The 19,950-nt window shown below is 37.9% G+C and overlaps 2 protein-coding genes and 1 pseudogene across 2 annotated transcripts; 2 read left to right on the top strand and 1 right to left on the bottom strand.

Annotated features, from left to right (window-relative positions):
* Positions 1–958: 958 nt before the first annotated feature.
* Positions 959–1,581, top strand: LOC138836542 (olfactory receptor 2AG2-like; annotated as a pseudogene).
* A 4,071-nt stretch (positions 1,582–5,652) lies between these two features.
* Positions 5,653–8,981, bottom strand: LOC138836541 (olfactory receptor 2AG1-like). The gene is made up of 2 exons (XM_070035328.1): positions 8,951–8,981; positions 5,653–6,625 (listed from the first exon to the last, which is right to left on the bottom strand). The coding sequence occupies exon 2, from the start codon at positions 6,601–6,603 to the stop codon at positions 5,653–5,655; it is 951 nt and encodes a 316-aa protein (XP_069891429.1). The 5' UTR covers positions 6,604–6,625; positions 8,951–8,981.
* A 6,308-nt stretch (positions 8,982–15,289) lies between these two features.
* Positions 15,290–16,240, top strand: LOC138836256 (olfactory receptor 2AG1-like). The gene has a single exon (XM_070034749.1). The coding sequence runs from the start codon at positions 15,290–15,292 to the stop codon at positions 16,238–16,240; it is 951 nt and encodes a 316-aa protein (XP_069890850.1).
* Positions 16,241–19,950: the final 3,710 nt, after the last annotated feature.

Genomic DNA, 19,950 nt, shown 5'->3' with positions numbered 1-19,950 from the left:
ACCCTAAATATGCTTTATTTTATAGCACTAATAGACATGAGAAGACATAAAAATACGTGAGAACTTTGTGGGTGCAGAAGCTCCACACTGCTGTGGTTTATCTTTGGCAGCAATGCTTGGTGAAAACCCAGAAATTCTGTTTTTTCCTTAAGTCATCTTAAGTAAATCTGTAAAACTAAGCTATGACAGTTAAAGCTCATTAAACCAAGTATGTTTAACAATTGTGAAAATTCAGTATCTAGAAGGAAGCAAAAGTCAGTTTCCTTTTTTGTTAGGCTTTGCTAAATTTTTATTTGAATTGTAATGTTTAGTGACTCTTCTGGCTTACTATTATGTTATCATATTTTGGAGTATTCATAGAGAGGAAAGAGCCAAAGTTCCTGAGTTTGCATCTGTACATCCTCAGGATCTGTTTCCCATTCTTTTTTTTTTTAACAGTATAAAATAACTTTTATTTACATAATTTAGATCTATAGAACATAACTGCTTTCTTTAGAACAAGAAAATTTACAAATGACATATTGCTTCTTTTGTCAAAGATGTCTTCAAGCAAACTATTAATATACATGGCCATTTCTAGTTAATAAGGTGGTAAACAGTAGATACAAATCTTTTCATCTGTGTTCCCATTCTTTTTGTAACTTGGTTTGCTTATCTGTTAAAAGTGGTGATCAATAGAAGCCTTATATCATGATTCTTAACACAATATAACAAATGTCAGGCCTTTAGACCAAGTCTGTAAATAATCTTTTGTATGTATAAGTGGTAAAGAATCTCCAAAATCCTAATATGATTGTTTCTTTTTAGAATGGACACATCTGTTAACTGTGTATATTATAATGTTTTAATGTGTGTGTAATTATAGCATTGATAATTCCAGCTTATTGGGATGTTCTTGATTTCACATACTTTGTTGTAAGAACAGTTAAAACTGTGTTCAGCAATTTTCAGGTACACAATGTTCCTGACAGTGATAATGGGTAGTGCAGAGGGCCTGCTTGCAGCCTTTATGACCTATGACAGGTACGTGGCCAGTTGTCATCCTCTCAAGTACTCAATCTTTATGGGGTCAATATCTGCTGGCTCGTGGTGACCACATCATGGACCCTGGCATCCCTGAGTTCCCTAGGACATATCATATACACCACGCATTTTCCTTTCTCCATTTCCTTGGAAATCAGATGCCTGTTCTGTGAGATCCCCCTCTCTGCTGAAGTTGACCTGTGCAGACACCTCCACCTATGAAGTCTTGGTTTGTGTGACAGGGGTGACTTTCCTCTTGCTCCCCCTTTTTGCCATGGTCATCTCCTACACACTGATTCTCTTCTCTGTGCTCCACATGACCTCAAATGAGAGAAAGAAGAAAGCCTTTGTCACTTGCTTTTCCCACCTGACTGTAGTTGGGCTGCCATGTTCCTGTTTGTCTGGCCCAGTTCCTTCCATAGTCCCACACAGGACAACATCGTCTTTGTCATTCCTGCCCTGAACCCCCACATCTACAGTTTGAGAAATAAGGAGGTCATGGGGGTCTTGAAGAGGGTCTTTGGAAAATACATCCTGCCTTCACACTCTAGCAATTAGGGCTTACCTGTCACTATTCCTTTTCCTCATCAAATTGCTATACTCACCTAATTTTTAGTAATAGATTCTGTGATGGTCCAAACACATTTTAAACTCTTTATCTTCTACTGTGTAGTTAGTATGTACAAAGACATGACATTGAAGTCATGTGGCACATATTACTTTCTCTTGGTAATTTCCACATTAAAAAAGGACTGGAAGAAAATGGTTGAATAGGTGTCTGAGGTTTACTATGCTGTGAGGAATCATGAACATTACCAAGTTGACAGGACAGGGGATTAAATTTCTACTTCACTTTTACATATTGGGGAGAAATATTAGTTGTTTTAGGCGAAGCAAAAAGTAATAGCATTGATCTTCAGCAGTCTACTCCCTTTCGATTGTATTCTTAAAATATTAATAAAGGAGAAGTTCCACAAAAGATGTATTGGACTCATTGCTCATTTAAAAGATAGCTATTGTTCTGGGCACTGGTGACTCACACCTATAATCCTAACTACTCAGGAGGCTGATATTTGAGTTTCATGATTCAAAGCCAGCCCAGGCAGGAAAGTTTATAAGACCCTTATCTCCTATTAAATCACAGAAATATTGAACATGGTGTTGTGCTTCAAATAGTAAGGTGATAGCCTTGAGTAAAAGGAGAGCAGGAACAGCACCTAGGCCCTGAGTCTAAGCCTCAGGACTGGCAAAAAAGAAAGCTATTGATGAGGAGGAATAATAGATATATGATTACATTTGTATTCTATATCTGTGGAGAAATTCGTGTTTACAAAAAAAATAAAAAACCAGTAGTGAGTACAACAAAGGGCTACAAAAAGAGAGCCTGACATTTCAAGTTGTAAACTTTCATGGTTTCTGTAAATGAGCCATTTACAATGTCTAAATATAAAACCAAAAGTAACAAATGAATAATTGCAATGGAAATTTAGCTACAAATAAATAGAGAAGGAAAGAATATCCATGGATTCTGGTCACTTCCAATCTTACTAATATTCTAAAATATTTCATCATAAGAAGGAACAAGAGTCACCAAATTTTAAATGGCAAAGGGGTTTTTCATTCATATATATACCTGCACTATATATGTGTGTTCATCCACATAAAATATAAACAAAATATTATACATGATGTTTCTAGAGCAATGTTGACTACATTTCTGAAACTTTTTTTTATTAATAAGTCTTTACTGTGAAAATTCCATACAGAGGGGTTACAATTACATGGGCAAAGTAATGAGTACATTTTTTATCAAGCATTGTTACCTCCTCCTTTGTTTCCCTTCCCATCCCTTCCCATCTCGCCCTGCGGCCCCCCTCTCCCCCCTACCCCCCATCCAAGATCCTCGATTTCAGCCTCCTGAAGAGCTAGGATTTCAGACATGAGCTGCTAGCTCCTGACTCTAAACACATCATCATCATCATCATCATCACCATTATTATTATTATTATTATTATTATTATTATTATTATTATTATTATATTTTGGTGTGGGAAGACTTAAAGCCATTGTTGGCCTCATATTTGCTGAGTGAAGGTATTCTAAAATATTTTGATTTATGTCAATGACATTATTTTTGATAGCAGTACTTGAGAAAATTCAGAGATTTAGAAAATAGCAACCAAAAAATCACCTGGAACTTTTCCTCTTCATTTTGTGTATATCCATTTATATTTTATATATTTCTAATTAAACTCTTTTGTCATTTACAATTTGGAGATTCTTTTTTCTTGCTATGATGGAATATTTTGCAATATTAATAGAACACAAAATTACCAGAACCCCTGAATTTGAAACACATCCATACAGTTAAAAACATCCATACAGTTTAATTTTATGCTATCGTTTAGCATTTTCAAGGCAATTTAATCATCTAGGAGTTAGGAATCACATGAAATAGCCGTATGTCAAATCCCTCATTACACATCACATATTTAAAACTTAATCTTCACAAAATTCTAGGAAATGAATCTTTTAAATTATGAACACTTTATTGCTGACTCTAGTTCAATGGGATTAAGATTCATGTTCAAAGTTATGCAAGTAAGCAATGCACTTTGTAGAGTTCTCAAGCCTAACAATGGATACAGCAATCTTCAGTATTGCTCAGTCTGCCACCATACAGTGCAGAGGAAAGCATCACTAAGTATCCATAGGTGAGAAACAACTGTATGCCTGCATTAAAAATGGAAGGAAATTCATCTAACTGTGTGTAGGTGAAAGTTTTTCTATACCTAGTATATTAATTTTAAAAGAACTTTATCGTAACAGATAATATGAGCATGAAAACTGTACCAATTAGTGGTGCATATGTTACATTATCATACATGTATATACTTACATATATTTATTTTGTCAGCTGTTATTACTTCTTTTTATTAAAATATTTGAGGTTCTTTATTCTACCTTTTCTAAATGCATATTTCCCTTTTCTATATTCATTATACTGTGGAATAACAAGCTAGATATTTTTGCTCCTAACTGTAACTCAGGGTTCTTTTTGTTTGTTTGTTTTTGTGCCAGTTCCTGGGCTTGAATTTAGGCCTTGTTCCTGTCACTGAGCTTTTGTATTAAAAGCTAGCTCTTTACCACTTGAGCTACAACTCTATTTCCAGCGTTTTGGTGTTTAGTTGGAGAGAACATTCTCAAAACTTGCCTGCCTAGCTGCTCAGGAATCTGAGAATTATAGGTAGAATCATCAGTGCCCTGATTCAATATTCTTGAACAATATTTCTCTGTTCCTTCTCCACCCCCAACAATCACCAGCTTTTAGTAACCAGTCTTCAACTTGAATGACATCAACTGAAAAAGAGCACCTATTAATGCTATAAATGAACTGCTATTGTGCTATTTTATTTGAGGAAGAAAAAATAGAATAGGACAATATCCTCAAAAATAGTTTAGCATAATTAGTTTAACAAGAAAAATTTTATTGTTCTTTCCTTTTCTTTTTGAAACTTAAATTGATTTTAGTGACACATAAAAGTGGAAAATTACATGTCTATATGGAATAACAGGCTTTTTTGATACATTTATAGATTTTTGTAATACTTAAACACCATACCATGCATACTGACTCTTTGCAATTATGGAACATATTAAAATAGGTTAAGAAAAATGGAAAATTCCCTCCTTTGATCTGCTAGTTTGGTATTATTACTAATGAGACAAAAATCATTGATGCTTATTTCAGTCTTTAGCTCTATAAAAGGAGAAGGAGGAAGAAGAGATGTGCTTTTGATGGTTCTTACAAATGGATAATGTTTTTCATTTCTTTAATATTTGAATTTAATTATTATAAAATACTCTCAAATAACAAACACATACATGCTCAATACAAACAAGCATACCTATTAAAGGTGATGCTGGAAAGAGGAAAATAGTGAACATAATGCAAATACATGAAAACTTACTAGGACATTAGACAAAGACTGTCAAGAAGCTTTTAATAAGGGTTGGCCTACAACTGGTATAAATCTGAGATTTACACCACTTGTAGATATCTACAAGTGATATCTGTGTCTTTCTTAGACCACTGACTTGAAACTGTTGTTTCTGATACTTAAGTTGGATTAGTAGGTAATAAAAGGCTCAGGAGCCAAATCCAATTTGGCCATACCCTTTAGACTCTTTTAAATAACTAGCCATATGGTAAAATAGAGACTATGAAAGAGTAAATGATAAGGAAACCTATATAATATGACTCATCCTGTCAAATGCCACATGAAAAGAAAATGTTAAGAGCATTTGATGAGTCCAATTACATGGTTATTTTTCTCCATCAAAAGATATTACCAAGCTGGGTATTGGTGGCTCACATCTGTAATCCTAGCTACTCAGGAGGCCAATAACTGAGGATCACAGTTCAAAGCCAGTCCATCCAGGTAAAGTCTATGAGACTTATCTCCAATTAATCACCAAAAACACCACTCAAAAAGCCAAAAGTAGAGCTGTGCAAGTGGTAAAGCACCAGCTTTGAACGTACAAGAATTCAATAGAGCGCCCATGTCAAACCTCAGGACCAAGACCAGAAAAACAAAAACAAAAACAAAAAGAAGCTAGCTATGACACTCAGGGAGTTGGGTGTGTTGGAAATAAGTGTTTTCCCAGGACCCTCCTCAAGGCCCCCATGACCTCCTTATTTCTCAAACTGTAGATGAGGGGGTTCAGGGCTGGAGTGACAATTGTGTAGAACACAGAGATGATGTTGTCTTGTCTGGGATTATGGAAAGAATTGGGCAGGACATACATGAATGTGGCAGCCCCATAAAACATCCCAACCACAGCCAGGTGGGAGGAGCAGGTGAGAAGGGCTTTCTTCCTCCCCTCATTTGAGGGCATACGGAGCACAGTGAAGAGAATCAGTGTGTAGGAGACCAGAATGGCAGCAAGTGGGGGAATCAGGAATGTCACACCCATCACATACACCAAGAGTTCATAGGTGGAGGTGTCTGCACAGGCCAACTTCAGCAAAGGTGGAATCTCACAGAGAAGATGGCTAATGTCCCGGGCTTTGCAGAAGGGATATTGCATGGTGTAAATTGTATATACAAGGGCACTCAAGGATGCCAGGAACCACGATGTGATCACCATGAGCCAAAGGACTTTTGGACTCATAAAGATCGTGTAGTTGAGAGGATGACAAATGGCCACATACCTGTCATAGGCCATAAAGGCTAGAAGCAGGTCCTCTGCTCCACCAAGTGTCAGTGCCAGGAACATCTGCAGGGCACAGCTTCCAAAGGAGATGGTGTTATCTCCTAGGAGAAAATCCATGATGGCCTTGGGTGTGACAACTGTTGTGAAAAGGAGGTCCATGAGAGAGAGCTGTCTAAGCAGGAGGTACATGGGCACATGGAGCCTGACGTCCATTGTGATGAGCAGGAGCAGCAGCCCATTGCTGGTCAGGGCCAGCATGTACAGGACTGTGATTGTGGCACAGAGCAGTTCAGGAAATCCACTGTCATTGAGAATGCCCACCAAGATGAAGCTGCTTGCCAAGGTGGAGTTCCAGACCTCCATTCTGTGTGCTTTCTTTTGTTGCCTAGAAACAGATGGATTTTTAGCGGGGTCTTATTAATATAAATAGGTTAGTACAATCATTATGTATTTCAACAAACAATATAATTTCAACAAATGATATATGTCTCCCTTGTGAATTTAAAGTGATTTTTTTTACTATATCTTGATAGAAAATTTCTCAATATGGAGAATAAAAACTGCAGTATTATATAAACATCAAGAGGTCATTCCATGAAAATATTATTCAGCATGTTAATCCTAAACATGTATCTATCAAGAAAGATTACATTATCTCTCTTTCAAGACTAAGAAATATTCTGACACATCCTTGTTTTTCTTTTCTTTTTTCTTTTTTGTTATTATTAAAGGTGATGTACAGAGGGGTTACAGTTATATAAGTCAGGTAAAGAGTACATTTCTTTTCAGACAACATTACTCCTTCCCTTATTCTCTCCCAGTTTTTTTCTCCTATCCTCTTTTTTCATATTTATTTATTTATTATTTGCCAGTCCTGGGCTTGAACTCAGGGCCTGGGCACTGTCCTTGAGCCTCTTTGTGCTCAATGCTAGTGCTCTACCACTTGAGCCACAACACCACTTCTTGCTCTTTCTGAGTAGTTTATTGGCGAGAAGTGTCTCACGGATTTTTCTGCCCGGGGCTTGGAATCATGACACTTAGATCTCAGCCTCCTGAGTAGCTAGGATTATAGGTATGAGTCACTGGAGCCCAGTTACTTTGTTTTTCTTAATGTAATGTTTGATTAATGCTTTAAATAGCAAGTTTAGGGTTCCCTTCTGTCCACATCCCCTCCAGCATCTGTTGTTACTAGAGTTCTTGATTATAGCCATTCTAACTGGGGTGAGGTGGTATATGGAAAGACTTGGAAAAAATCATATTAAATGAAGTAAGCCAGGCCCAAAGAAACATAGGTCCCATGGTTTCTCTTATTTGCAATAACTAGTACATGTCTGAGACAAGCAGAAAAGATCAGATTAAGTTGATGTTAGGCGAAATGAACCCCAAGATAAGGATTCAAATGGTTTTTTGTTTCTTGCTATTGTTTTTAACATATTTATAAGATATTTCTTTGTAGCTTTTTATGTCCCTCCCCCACGGTATAACCCCTGTTTTTTTACTGTATTTGATGTTGGTATAATTTGTGGAGGGGAAGGGAAAATAATTGTTTAAATAGGGATACAGGTGGACCCACTGCAACTATGAGATGTACAAGACGCTATGTTGAAAAACAAACTTTACAATTTTGGTGTAGGGGGGTGGTGGGACTGTTGGGGGGGTGGAGATGGGAAGGGATGGTAAGGGGAAACAAAGGAGGAGGCAATAATGCTTGATAAGAAAAATAAATAAATAGCAAGTTTATTTGCATTATGACCCTGTTTTTCTACTTATAAGTTCAGGGATATGAATTTAAGAAAAGATCTCCTTTTCTTTATCTACTTTTTTGGGGGTGATACATCCTTTTTAAAGCCGGCTGCCTTAAAATTTGCAATCATCCTGTCTGTCTATGAGAACGGGGATCGTGGAAATGAACTGCTATGCCTGGCTTCTTTTCCATGTTCCTTAAAGCCACAATTTTCTGTAGCATTCAAGGCTACAGACACTAGTTGGGTTAAAAGTGTGCAAATTTATCCCTTTAGTTACTTCTTTTGTCCAGAATCTCAATCTCTATTAGCTTTCAAACCACAGGATGTTGAATCTGAGATAATGTTGCTTTTCTATCTACACTTGCAGAATGCATGCAAACAATTTTGTTTGCTTCTTAGTTTTAATGTGCTATTATTATGCCATGTGAGATTGGAAATGAGGGCATTTAGAGTTGGGATAATCAATGAACAGACAGATGAAGCCAGGAAGTGAAAGATTCAAGTGAAAGATTCCACTTCCTGCAACTCATTTAGATACATCATATCATATACATCCTAATGTTTCAGTGATTTTCATTGGCTTCTTTTGAGTACTGAAAAGGTATAAGAATTTTCAACAATTACATCAGAAATTCTTAGATGGCCTGTGATGGTGGTTCATCATCAGATAAGTACAAAAGCATGGTCAGAAGCTAGTAATGGTGACAGGATCTGAAATCAGGTATTGAGATTGCCACCAGGAAGCAGGTACTTTGTCCTAACCTATAGTATAGGCTTTTTATCAGTTCTGACTGGTTGGCTTTTAATCAGGAAATCGCTGAGAGATTAAGGAAATGGAGACCACAGCACAAGAAGTTGGTGGGCAAAGTAGTTCATGTTAATTACGGTTAACCTTGAACCCTAATTTTTTTGACCAGTGTGCTGAGAGAGTATACATTTCCATTAAAGACAGAAAAATGTCTTACCTCTGGTGGAGAGAAGCCCAGCTTTCCTGACTGTCTCCACTCCTTTGGGTTATTTGAAGGTTGATGCTGTTTCAGTAGAAATGAGGAAGATGTGGGTTTCTGCAGTAGTATTCAGTATGCTAAGTTGGTTGTGTTTCAGGATCCCCTCCGATATCAGGTGTCAGGCTCCATTGGTACTCAGATGTTCACTGAAGGTACAGTAGGAACAGACAGGCAGCTACCACAATCTTTGGCTTGTATCCTATGGAGCAAGAAGCTGGACTTCCTCTTCTTAATGCTGAGAGGAATTTGCAGAAACTGCTTTTATCATACAATCTGCCACGGAATGAAAGTCCTTCTAGCTGTGTGGCAGTTTTTGACTGAGTTCTTGGATCCAGTTGCTTAAACTCTACTTTATTCCTGCTGGCATCTGAGAGCCACTGCCATTATTCAAATCCTCTGGAAGGAAGTAGATAATGCAAGAGAGGCACAAAAGTCTCTGCTATGTCCCACATCAGCATCTCTGGAACTTGCAGAGAGCTGGGCCCTTGTACTAGAACAGGGTTCTCTGTCCTCTGATCCCATGCCTCCTCCCTCTACTTTGTCCTTCACCTCTCCATCTTGAGAGGAACTTTATGTTCTCTGCTGAAATGGTCTCCATGGAAATGCTGGCCCAGGAAATGGAAGGTTAATGAATACTCTTGGGTTGGTTTGTGGACCTGACTTTCTTCTCTCACTAAATGCAATCTGAGCCTTAAGTTCCTTTCCTTTCTTCCTACCCTCCTTTTCTCCATTCCCTTTGTTTCCCTCTTTCCCTTCTTCTTTCCTTCTTTTCATCCTTCCTTAATTTCTTCCTTCCTTTCTTTTCACCTCCTTTATTCATTCCTTTTTATTTTTTGACAGAATCACTCTGTAGCCCAGGCTAGCTTTGTACTTGTGATCTTGCCTCGGCCTTCAAGTAGTGTCATTACAGGCATGTGCACACAGCCGCCTAGGTTTCTAGTCAGCCCTACACAAGATCTTTACAAATCTTTAAGTTGCTACTGTAGATAGCAGGAAGCAAGTGTCCTTGTGCTAGCATTCAGCTCCCCAAACATAAGATGGGTTTCTCTGTTTCTGTGAAGCGTTGCTTTCCTCCATTATGGTCCTTGCAGCCTGGACTATTTCCAATGCCATATGGCTGCTCTTGCACAGACTGTAAATGTAAACTCTTTCCTTTCATTACCTTTTGAAGTCAGTAAAGCTTATTTGTGTGCACATCTCGGTGCTACTATTCTGCCATCTGTGATGCTAAGGGAGAGAGTTCAACTTTCCAAGTATTGATCAACTATGAAAAACAAGCCCACATAGTACTGAAGCTTATAGAGTATCAATATTAATTATAACCCTTTCAAGGCTTGCAGGGATTAAAATGATACATTACCCACTATGTAAATGTACTGAGGTAACAATGGCCTTCCAAAGGCAATAATGGGACAAGGGACACATACATTTACAGAGACTCTTAAATATAGCGGCACACACACCTAGATTATCTTTACACAGCTAAACTATAGTTACTGAAGGAATCAAAATTAACAATAAAAGCAAAACCCAAAAGTCTCCTAATAAAATAAGTTCAGCCAGAAAGAAAAATGAAAGCTAGGAGCTATTTACAGTTCCGGGAAGAATGTTGAAACTAAAATCTGAGTCAGTGAGTAAATTGTGAAGTTTAATTCTTGAAAAAAATATACATTATATTCTTAAAAGAGTTCTAATTCACAAGAATGACAGCACTTGGTTGGGATACTGCTATGTATACTTATGAAGGCAGTAGAAACCCTATATTCATATTCATTTAGTTATTTCCTTTTTATTTTTAAATGAGAAAATTTTAAGTTCATTAATATCAGTCAGTTTTTAGTATTCTGTTTTTCAAGGTGTTTTTGTTTTGTGGTGGTGTTGTATGAGGGATTGAACTTTGACCCTTTCACTAGATACACAAGCACTTGGAACATACACCAAATACTCAGTTTTGCAAGTTTGTTAAATAAACAGTCATGTAATGACCACCGAAGTCAAGATATTAGCTGCCAAAATTTTACCAGCCATCTGAACTCTCTAGTGCTCTTTGATTGTAATATTTTCCCCTCAACAAACTCCATCTATATGCCTGATCTGTTTACTGCCAACATAACTTTGTCCTTTATATCATACAGATTAAGTCTAGCTTCATTCTTCTAGCATAATGTGTTTGAAATTCATTTATACTCTTCTGTCTGTTAGGAGTTCTTTTCCATTTGTAGCCAAGTGGCATCCAATTATATGGACTATTCCTATTTCTCTCTTCATTCACTTATCTGTGGTCATTTGTGTTGCTTCCAATTTCCCTGTTTATACAAAAAAGAATCAGATACATTCATGATCACAAATAGTCTATTTACTCAATAAAGACTATAGATTCTGCTCTGTTGTATCATAAAATAATATTTGAATTCATAAGAAATTGACAGTCTATTTCCATAAAGCATTGAGCTCACATATGCAGAGAGCAGAATTGTGGTTACAAGAGGCCAGCAGGAGGGGAGAGAGTGTGGTGGACATGCTGAATACAGGAGGCAAATTTCATCTATGAAGATGGAATAAGTACAAATGAGCTATTGGAGGACATACTACAGTTGTAGCCCTGTACCATATTTATGAAAATTACAGAGTAGACTTTAACATTCTCATTGCACAAAAATGAGTGGAGTAGTGCAAATGTAAAGTGCTACAATTCCTCCATTCTACAATGGATATATATATATATATATATATATATATGCCAACATTTCATTTAGTAGGCTATAGGAACACAAAACCATTATTTTTAGTTTAAAACCACTTTCAGAAATAAATATATTACATAAATGCAGAGCCGTCTTGATCCTTTGCTTTGATTTCTATATAGCAGTAAATATTTACTACTTCTAGTGAATAACTATTTTACTGCTTAGGGGCACAAGGTTTGCTTCCACTTTTGATCCTGTAAAAATAATAAATGGAAATAACAAAATACCTATCATTTGCATTGTGTTTGTAAAGTAACTTGGGGCTAGGGATGGGGGAACATAATGGAGGAGAATGATGGTGTTGATCAAAATGTATTGTACTCATAACCCAACATGGAACTGTAACGTCTATGTGCAACTACTTAACAATAAAAATGTCTAAAAAGCTTTGGGGAATGTGTGCATTTTATAATTAATATGTGAAAACCTATTTTTATTTTAATTTGCTAATGTTGAGGGCAAAAAAAAGGTAGAAAAAAACCCAGCTGCTTTTTTTTCCAGCCTTGACTGGTGAGGAGGGAAACTGAAGACTAAGAAATGAAGAACTGGCTGAGAGCTGAGAAGGGCTGAGCCAGAGCAGTGACAGCTGGGGGATGGGTTGTGTCATCATCCTGACCTCTGCCCAGCTTCATCCCCTGGTCACTGAATACTGAAGGACAAGGACAGGCACAGGCGTGCACACACATGAAAGAGCATAGATGTAAGAAACAAAAAACTCGAAGCATCTATTAAACCAGTGTTAAAGGCCAGTGAAGGAAGATCTGAGGTTACCAAAAGCACACTGTTAAAATCCTGAATAAGAGACACAGGGAGGTAGAAGGAGAGTGACAGTCCTAACCTAGACATGAGTCCCTTGATAACTTAGAGGCTGCATCAGAGCCCGTTTGCTTCTGGGTCAGTTGTTGAAACTATCTATTTAATCAGGGACTTAGGCAGCCAAAACACAAGAGATGAAACAAGTCCTAGGACTCAGAGCTAGTTTAGTATGTGATGTTTGCAGAAATGGTAGGCCAAGGGACAAGTCCGGAAGGACTCATTAAAATTCGGCTTCTAGGAGATGTAATTTCTTAGGAACCCATTTCACCAGGGAGGATGAGAGTATGAAAATTCTCCAAAGACAAGACCAGGATCCCTACTGCCCCAGAGGCAGCGAGGATAAACAAATGGTGGGTCTCCTTTGAGCAGCACTGTCCATTCATCTGTCTCAGAGTCTCTACCAGGCTCTTGTTTTCATATGGACTCCTGCTGGGAGAGTAGATGGAAGTTGATTACGGGAACTTAAGGAAGACTCGGGAAACCTTCCAGGAGCTAGGAGAGACTTTCTGGCAAGGAGTTTGGATGAAGACTTTCTGAGGGAATCAGGGCCTGGCATCACAGCATCCTGCCTGGATTCTTAGGTGATTATCTATATCCATCTCTTCCTTAAGGAGGGCTGGCAAAAATGATGGTGAATGGAGGAGCGTATGACTCCTGATCCTAGTGACCACCGTGCACATCCACACCTCCACCTTTCAGAAGAAATGCTTCCTCTTTCCTAAGAATCTGGAGCCTCTTCATGTCCCACATGAATCCTAGGATAATAGGTGTGATCTAAAATCTGTGACTTTTCTCTTTGGAGGTAAATGTTGTATCTTTGTCTCTAGAAAGTATAGAGCGTGTGATTACTGAAAAACAGTTGATGTTCTACTCCCTGTCTATTTCTCAGGCCTCACAGCTCACACACACACACACACACACACACACACACACACACACACACACACACACATGTATATTCTAGGCACATGATACACATATCTACCTTGTACAGGAGAAGCTACCTGAAATACGCACAACAGTGGCCAAACTCAAGAATCTAGAATTTCTGATAAAAGCCTCAGTACTGATCAGAGTCTAGTACTTCATGCCGACAATCTTATCTATTCAGGAGGATAACACCCACATGATCATGGTTTGAAACTAAACTGGGCAGAAAAGTCCATCAGACTTCATGCCAAAATATAGAGACAAAATCTGGGCTGGAGGCATGTCAGAAAAAGCCAAGAACCAGCATAAGCAAATTAGTTAATAAAACACTCAGCCCTTGAGTTCAAGCCTGGGTATGGTTTAAAAAAAAAAGATTGAAAGTTGGGCTCCGATGGCTCACACCTGTAATCCTAGCTACTCAGGAGGCTGACATCTTAGGATTGCAGTTCAAAGCCAGCCCAGGCAAGAAAGTCCATAAGACTCTTATGTCCAACAAGCCACCAGAAAAATGAGAGTGGTGCTGTGGCTCAAGTGTTAGAGCACTTGCCTTTAGCTGAAGAGTTCAGGGACAGCCCCCATGCCCAGAGTCCAAGCCCCATGACCACCACCAACAACAAAAAACATCGCAATACTTGCATTTGGTATAACTGATCATTCCTGGACACCAACAGTCCGATGGGAACCCCAAGTGAATAGTACCACAGATAGTTATTTATCAATGAGAGATAAGTAGTTTAGTGGACATTTTTTATTTCTTTCCCACAGTGTCTCTTAAGTCTTCCTAACAATGAGGGATGCATTTATAAAAAGCAGGCTTCATGATTAATGGATGCTTTCACAGATACCCCACACGCCATGTTTTTTCCATTTCAATCCCTTCCACCAGCACTTTCATTTAGATTCACCATCATCAGAATGGCATCTTTCCTCACATTACTAATATTTATGAGGGAAAAAAATGTTTCATGCTTTGTGCTGCTGTGAGTCTCAAGTAGTGGGATGGCTTTTATCTTTCCTACAATGCCGGCATTATGTACCCAACACCTTAAATACATACCCTTCACTAATGGAACCTGCTATCATGCCTCCAGAGATCCCGTCCAGTTTCTTGTCTTTGCTTCCACTGAAAAAAATTTCTATTGCTATCTTGAAAAGTTAAGTGATTTTTCACTATTTCTACCAACTTATCGCTAAAAACAATTTCACCCCTTCATTCATTTTAGCTAAGAATTACTCTTCCTTCAGCAGACCAACAGTGTAACTATCAAGGAGAGGAGAATATTTGAAGACTACTGGAGACCAAGTGGTCAGGACACAGATATTCTTGTGTGGAAGAAACAAACAACAACTTTGAAACGACAAAGTAAAAACACGCATCAAGTCAAGGAAGAAACTAGCAAATACTACTCCTTTGAACAAACTTTAAAGTATACACCCAAGTAGATTTTAAGCATAAAAGCAGCTAAAGTTTAAACCAATATCAAGTTTACTATGTAATTATGAAGTAAGAGATGTTTTCACTTCTTTGAAGATATTTGCCTGGGTGTATTCTATTCATAAAGACATGTATGATATATTTAATGGTTAGCAACAATTGATATGTCTGTCACTCATTAGTTGAAAGATCACTATAATTCACTGAAAACTTTAAGACAAATCAAAACATAGAGGGAACATAGACAATTGAAAGATATTCCACAGAATTTCTGTTGGCTACCCCAGTTGGCCTCAAATATTGACTGAAATCCCTTAGCAAGGCTTCCTTTAGACATCTGGTTCTAGGCAACTAAAAAGACCACAGAGAATGGAGGTCTGGAACTCCACCCTGGGAAGCGGCTTCATCTTGGTGGGCATTCTGAATGACAGCAGGTTTCCTGAACTGCTCTGTGCCACAATGACAGTGCTGTACACACTGTCTCTGACCAGCAACGGGCTGCTGCTCCTGCTCATCACAATGGACGTGAGGCTCCACGTGCCCATGTACCTCCTGCTTAGACAGCTCTCTCTCATTGACCTTCTCCTCACATCAGTTGTCACACCCAAGGCCATCATGGACTTTCTGCATGGAGATAACTCCATCTCCTTTGCTGGCTGTGCTCTTCAGATGTTCCTGGAACTGATTTTGGGTGGGGCAGAGGACCTGCTGCTAGCTTTTATGGCCTATGACAGGTATGTGGCTATTTGTCATCCTCTGAACTATATGATCTTCATGAGACCAAGAATTCTTTGGTTCATGGTGAGCACATCATGGATCCTGGCATCTCTGAGTGCCCTTGTATATACCAGTTACACTATGCATTATCCCTTCTGCAAAGGCCAAATGATTAAACATCTGTTCTGTGAGATCCCACCTCTGCTGAAGTTGGCCTGTGCAGATACCTCTAGATATGAGCTTATGGTTTATGTGATGGGTGTGATCTTTCTGATTCCCCCACTTTCTGCCATTTTGGTGTCCTACACACTAATTCTTTTTACTATACTCCATATGCCCTCAAACGAGGGAAGAAAGAAAGCCCTTGTTACCTGCTCTTCTCATCTGGCTGTAGTTGGGATGTATTATGGGCCTGCTACATTCGTGTATGTCCTGCCCAGTTCTTTCCATACTTCCAAACAGGACAACATCCTCTCCTTCTTCTACACAATTGTCACCCCAGCCCTGAATCCCCTCATCTACAGCTTGAGAAATAAGGAGGTCATGGGGGCCTTGAAGAGAGTCCTTGGAAAATATATACAGCCATCACACCCCAACATTTAGAGCCTGCCTCTCACTATTTCCTCTCCTCAACAAATAGATATACTTAACGCTTCCTTAATAGTAGGCTTGTTGGGAATGCCACATATACTTTTGAAATGATATTTAAAAAAGAAAACCAAAAAAATAATGTTTCCTGGGAAGCATGGGTCAAGAGTTACATGACAATAAAAGAAAAAAATAAAAGAGAGAAATAGAGGAAGGAAAGAAGGATGGAAGGAAGGAAGGAAGGAAAAAACATAGCTAAGAGAGCATAAAAAAGGAAAGAAATGAAACAAAAAAGAAAGGAATGAATGAAGCTGGGAAAGAGCCACATGAGAACCTAACTGTAACTATTTTTCAATTTCATAAGCTTTAAAATTGAAATGAACACATTTACACATATCACAAAATTCACTGCAGACATCCAGTGAAAAACAAACCACTATACAGAGAAACATCACACATATTAGAATGTGTATGGGCAAATGAATTCACTTCCAAAATAGTATGTATATATATATATATATATATATATATATATATATACATATATATACATATATATATATATGTATATATATCCCAGACACATCTTTGATAGCTAAGGATATAGATATGAAACAGAAATATCTCATGGTTATGGTGGTATATTTTTAAAATGGCCTTCAGTTCTAAATTTAATGATTTATTGGGGCTGGGAAGGTAGCTCAGCGGTAGAATGCATGCCTTGCAAGCATGAGGCCCTGGGTTCGATTCCTCAGCACCAGATAAATAGAAAAAGCCGGAAGTGGTGCTGTGGCTCCAGTGGTAGAGTGCTAGCCTGAGCTGAAGAGCTGAGGGACAGTGCCCAGGCCCAGAGTTCAGGCCCCATGACCAGCAAAAAAAAAAAAATTAACGATTTCTGAAAGTGAAAGATGTGCATATTTATAGGATTATTTTGTTCATGCTGGAAAGCAAGCCCACAGCTTACACATACTAAGCCAGTGCCCTGATACAGAGACATATATGTGTGTAAGTCAGAAAATAGTGAAATAATACATTGAAAATAAGGGTGAAACATCTAGATTTAAAAAATACCTTTAATTCTGTAATAAGGACTATGTACTGCATGCAAGCTTCAGAAAGGGAAGATGGGAAGAATTGTGGGACAGCCCTACAAAATAAAGATGAGATAAAAAGAGAGAATTATGGGAGATTGTCAACGTCTTTGGTAGAATATTTGAATTTTATAATATAGAATATAGTTCGTATACCAGGATTGTAATGGCTTCTTAGTTGCAAATGAAAGATAATATTTCCCAATATAGTGTGAAATATAGAAGATAATCTGAGAATTTTTATTTAAAATAAGCCTCATAGGATTGCTAACACAATAAAAATCCTGCTGTTTTGGGGCAAAGAATAAATTTTAATAATGACATATGTAAAAATTTGTTTGTGTGAATCTTCCTTAGACTGCAATCTAATGTAATAAAATAACATGTTATTCCCAGGTTCTACAGTTCTTCAAATTAAAATAACATTACTTGCTCTGTCTTTCTTTCTCTTTTTCTAAATAGATAGATAGATAGATAGATAGATAGATAGATAGATAGATAGATAGATAGATAGATAGATAGATAGATAGATAGATCAGCAAAAGATTTCTGTCCCTATGATAAACTGCTCAACTCTGCTGTTACAGCAGGGAAGCAATCACTATTGATACAAAAACAAATGTCTCAATAAAATTCCATTTACAACAGCAGGGTGGTGAATCTCATCGGTGTCATTCTTAGCTGTTTCTGCTCTTCAACCCCTGCCATCCAAGGCAATGAATCCTTAATCTCTATGAGTTTACAGATAAAACCTTTTTTCACATATGGAAATCCTAGATGAGGGATGAAATGGCAGGTGCATGGACCCAAACTGGCAGATTTATTCTTTGGGGATTTCAAAGATGTCTAACTCGGTAACATCCACCAAAAGGTGAAGACAGGATTGTTCTTTACTGGTAGGTTTTATGACTTAGAAGAGGCAAAAAGTACACAGGCTCACATGGAGTATCACAAGGAAACTTAGTCACGTGCCCCTATACTTGCTAAGGGGATTACGACACAAGAAGATAGTGTATATGGAGTAGATAACATGACACAAAACTATGTTTTTAGTCACTTGAAAGTATTATTTATTTAGTCATTTGAAAATAGTCCAAGAGAATTCATACTTAGTGTGGTAGTTTGGCTTTTAGAAGAAAACTGCATTATTGCCTCTGTGTGTGTGTGTGTGTGTGTGTGTGTGTGTGTGTGTGTGTGTGTGTGTGTGTGTGTGTGTGTGTGTGTGTGTGTGTGTGTGCCAGTACTAGAGACTTGAATTCACGGCCTGAACTCTGTTCCTGAGTTTCTTTTGTTCAAGGCTAGTTCACTACAACTTGAACCACTTGAACCACTTCTGGGTTTTGTTTTTGTTTTTGTTTTTGTTTTGTGGGGTTTTTTTGTGATTTAGTGGAGATAAGAGTCTTGAGTACTTTCCTGCCTAATCTGACTTTGCACTACAGACCTCAGATCTCAGCCTCCTGAGTAGCTACAATCACAGGCATGAGCAGCCACCAGCACCTGGCTTACAGTATAGTTTTGAAAATTTGCTATCAATATTAGAGATGTTACTTACTTTTTGTTTCTTTCCACCTTTTTTATAATGTTTTTATTGTAGAAATACTGTACAGAGGGATTATAGATACATGCGTAAGTACATTTCCTATTGAGCATTGTTACCTGTTCCTTTGTTTTTCCCTGCCATCCCTTCCCTCCTCACCTCCCCAACTCCTCCTCCCTCTCCGCAAGTTGTAAAGTTCCTTTTCAACATAGTGTCTTGTACATCTCATTGTTACAATGGGTCAACCTGTATCCTTATTTCAGCATTTTGTTATTTACCTTCCCCTCCCCAAATTAGAAAAATGCATATACAAGATGCAGTTCCTCAAAAGATTCCACATATTGCTCCCTTATGACCCAGCAATCCCACTTTTGGGCATTTACCCAAATGATCACAAACAAGATCATACCAAAGCTACCAGAACAACCATGTTAATCGTAGTATTAGTCACCATAGCTAAGATATGGAACCAACCCAGATGCCCTCAGTAGATGAATGGATCAAGAAAATGTGATATATCTATATCTATATCTTGTATAGATACAGATATAGATATAATACACACACAATGAAATTCTATGCCTCCATCAGAGAGATGTTACTTATAAATGATAGGTTATTAAAGAAAACCTTAACATCTTTACATGAATGTTGAACTCCTTTTAACTTATATTACATGGTCCTTTATGAACTCTAGGTAGTCAATATGTACACACACACATTTACATTCACATTCACATTCAAAGGATTTTTGGAGGTTTTTTTTATAGTAGAATGAAAGAGGAATGAAGGAATAAAGTAAACTTAAGTCATGAAAAAGATTTCTATTCATGTTTAATGAGATGAATGGTAACATTGTGGTTTGGGTGCATGTTACTTAGACTGGCAGGTTCTTTGACAAGCTAGTATTTAAGCTAAGTTTAAATGATGAGATGTGGTAAGCTATACAGATTTGGCAAGGGAACACTGCAGACTTATGAGAAAAGCTAATTGGTACTAAACAAGTATGATTATGAGCTGAATGTTGGCAGCAAGAAGGCCAAGGATGTGAGTTGGTGTAGGCACAAAGGGACAGTTTCAGATATGGACCAAATGCT

Source organism: Dipodomys merriami, unplaced genomic scaffold, assembly GCF_024711535.1.
Source record: "Dipodomys merriami isolate MVZ:Mamm:240054 unplaced genomic scaffold, mDipMer1.0.p SCAF_25, whole genome shotgun sequence".
Classification (NCBI taxonomy): Eukaryota; Metazoa; Chordata; class Mammalia; order Rodentia; family Heteromyidae; genus Dipodomys; species Dipodomys merriami.
This window is presented reverse-complemented; position numbering and strand designations above follow the sequence as displayed.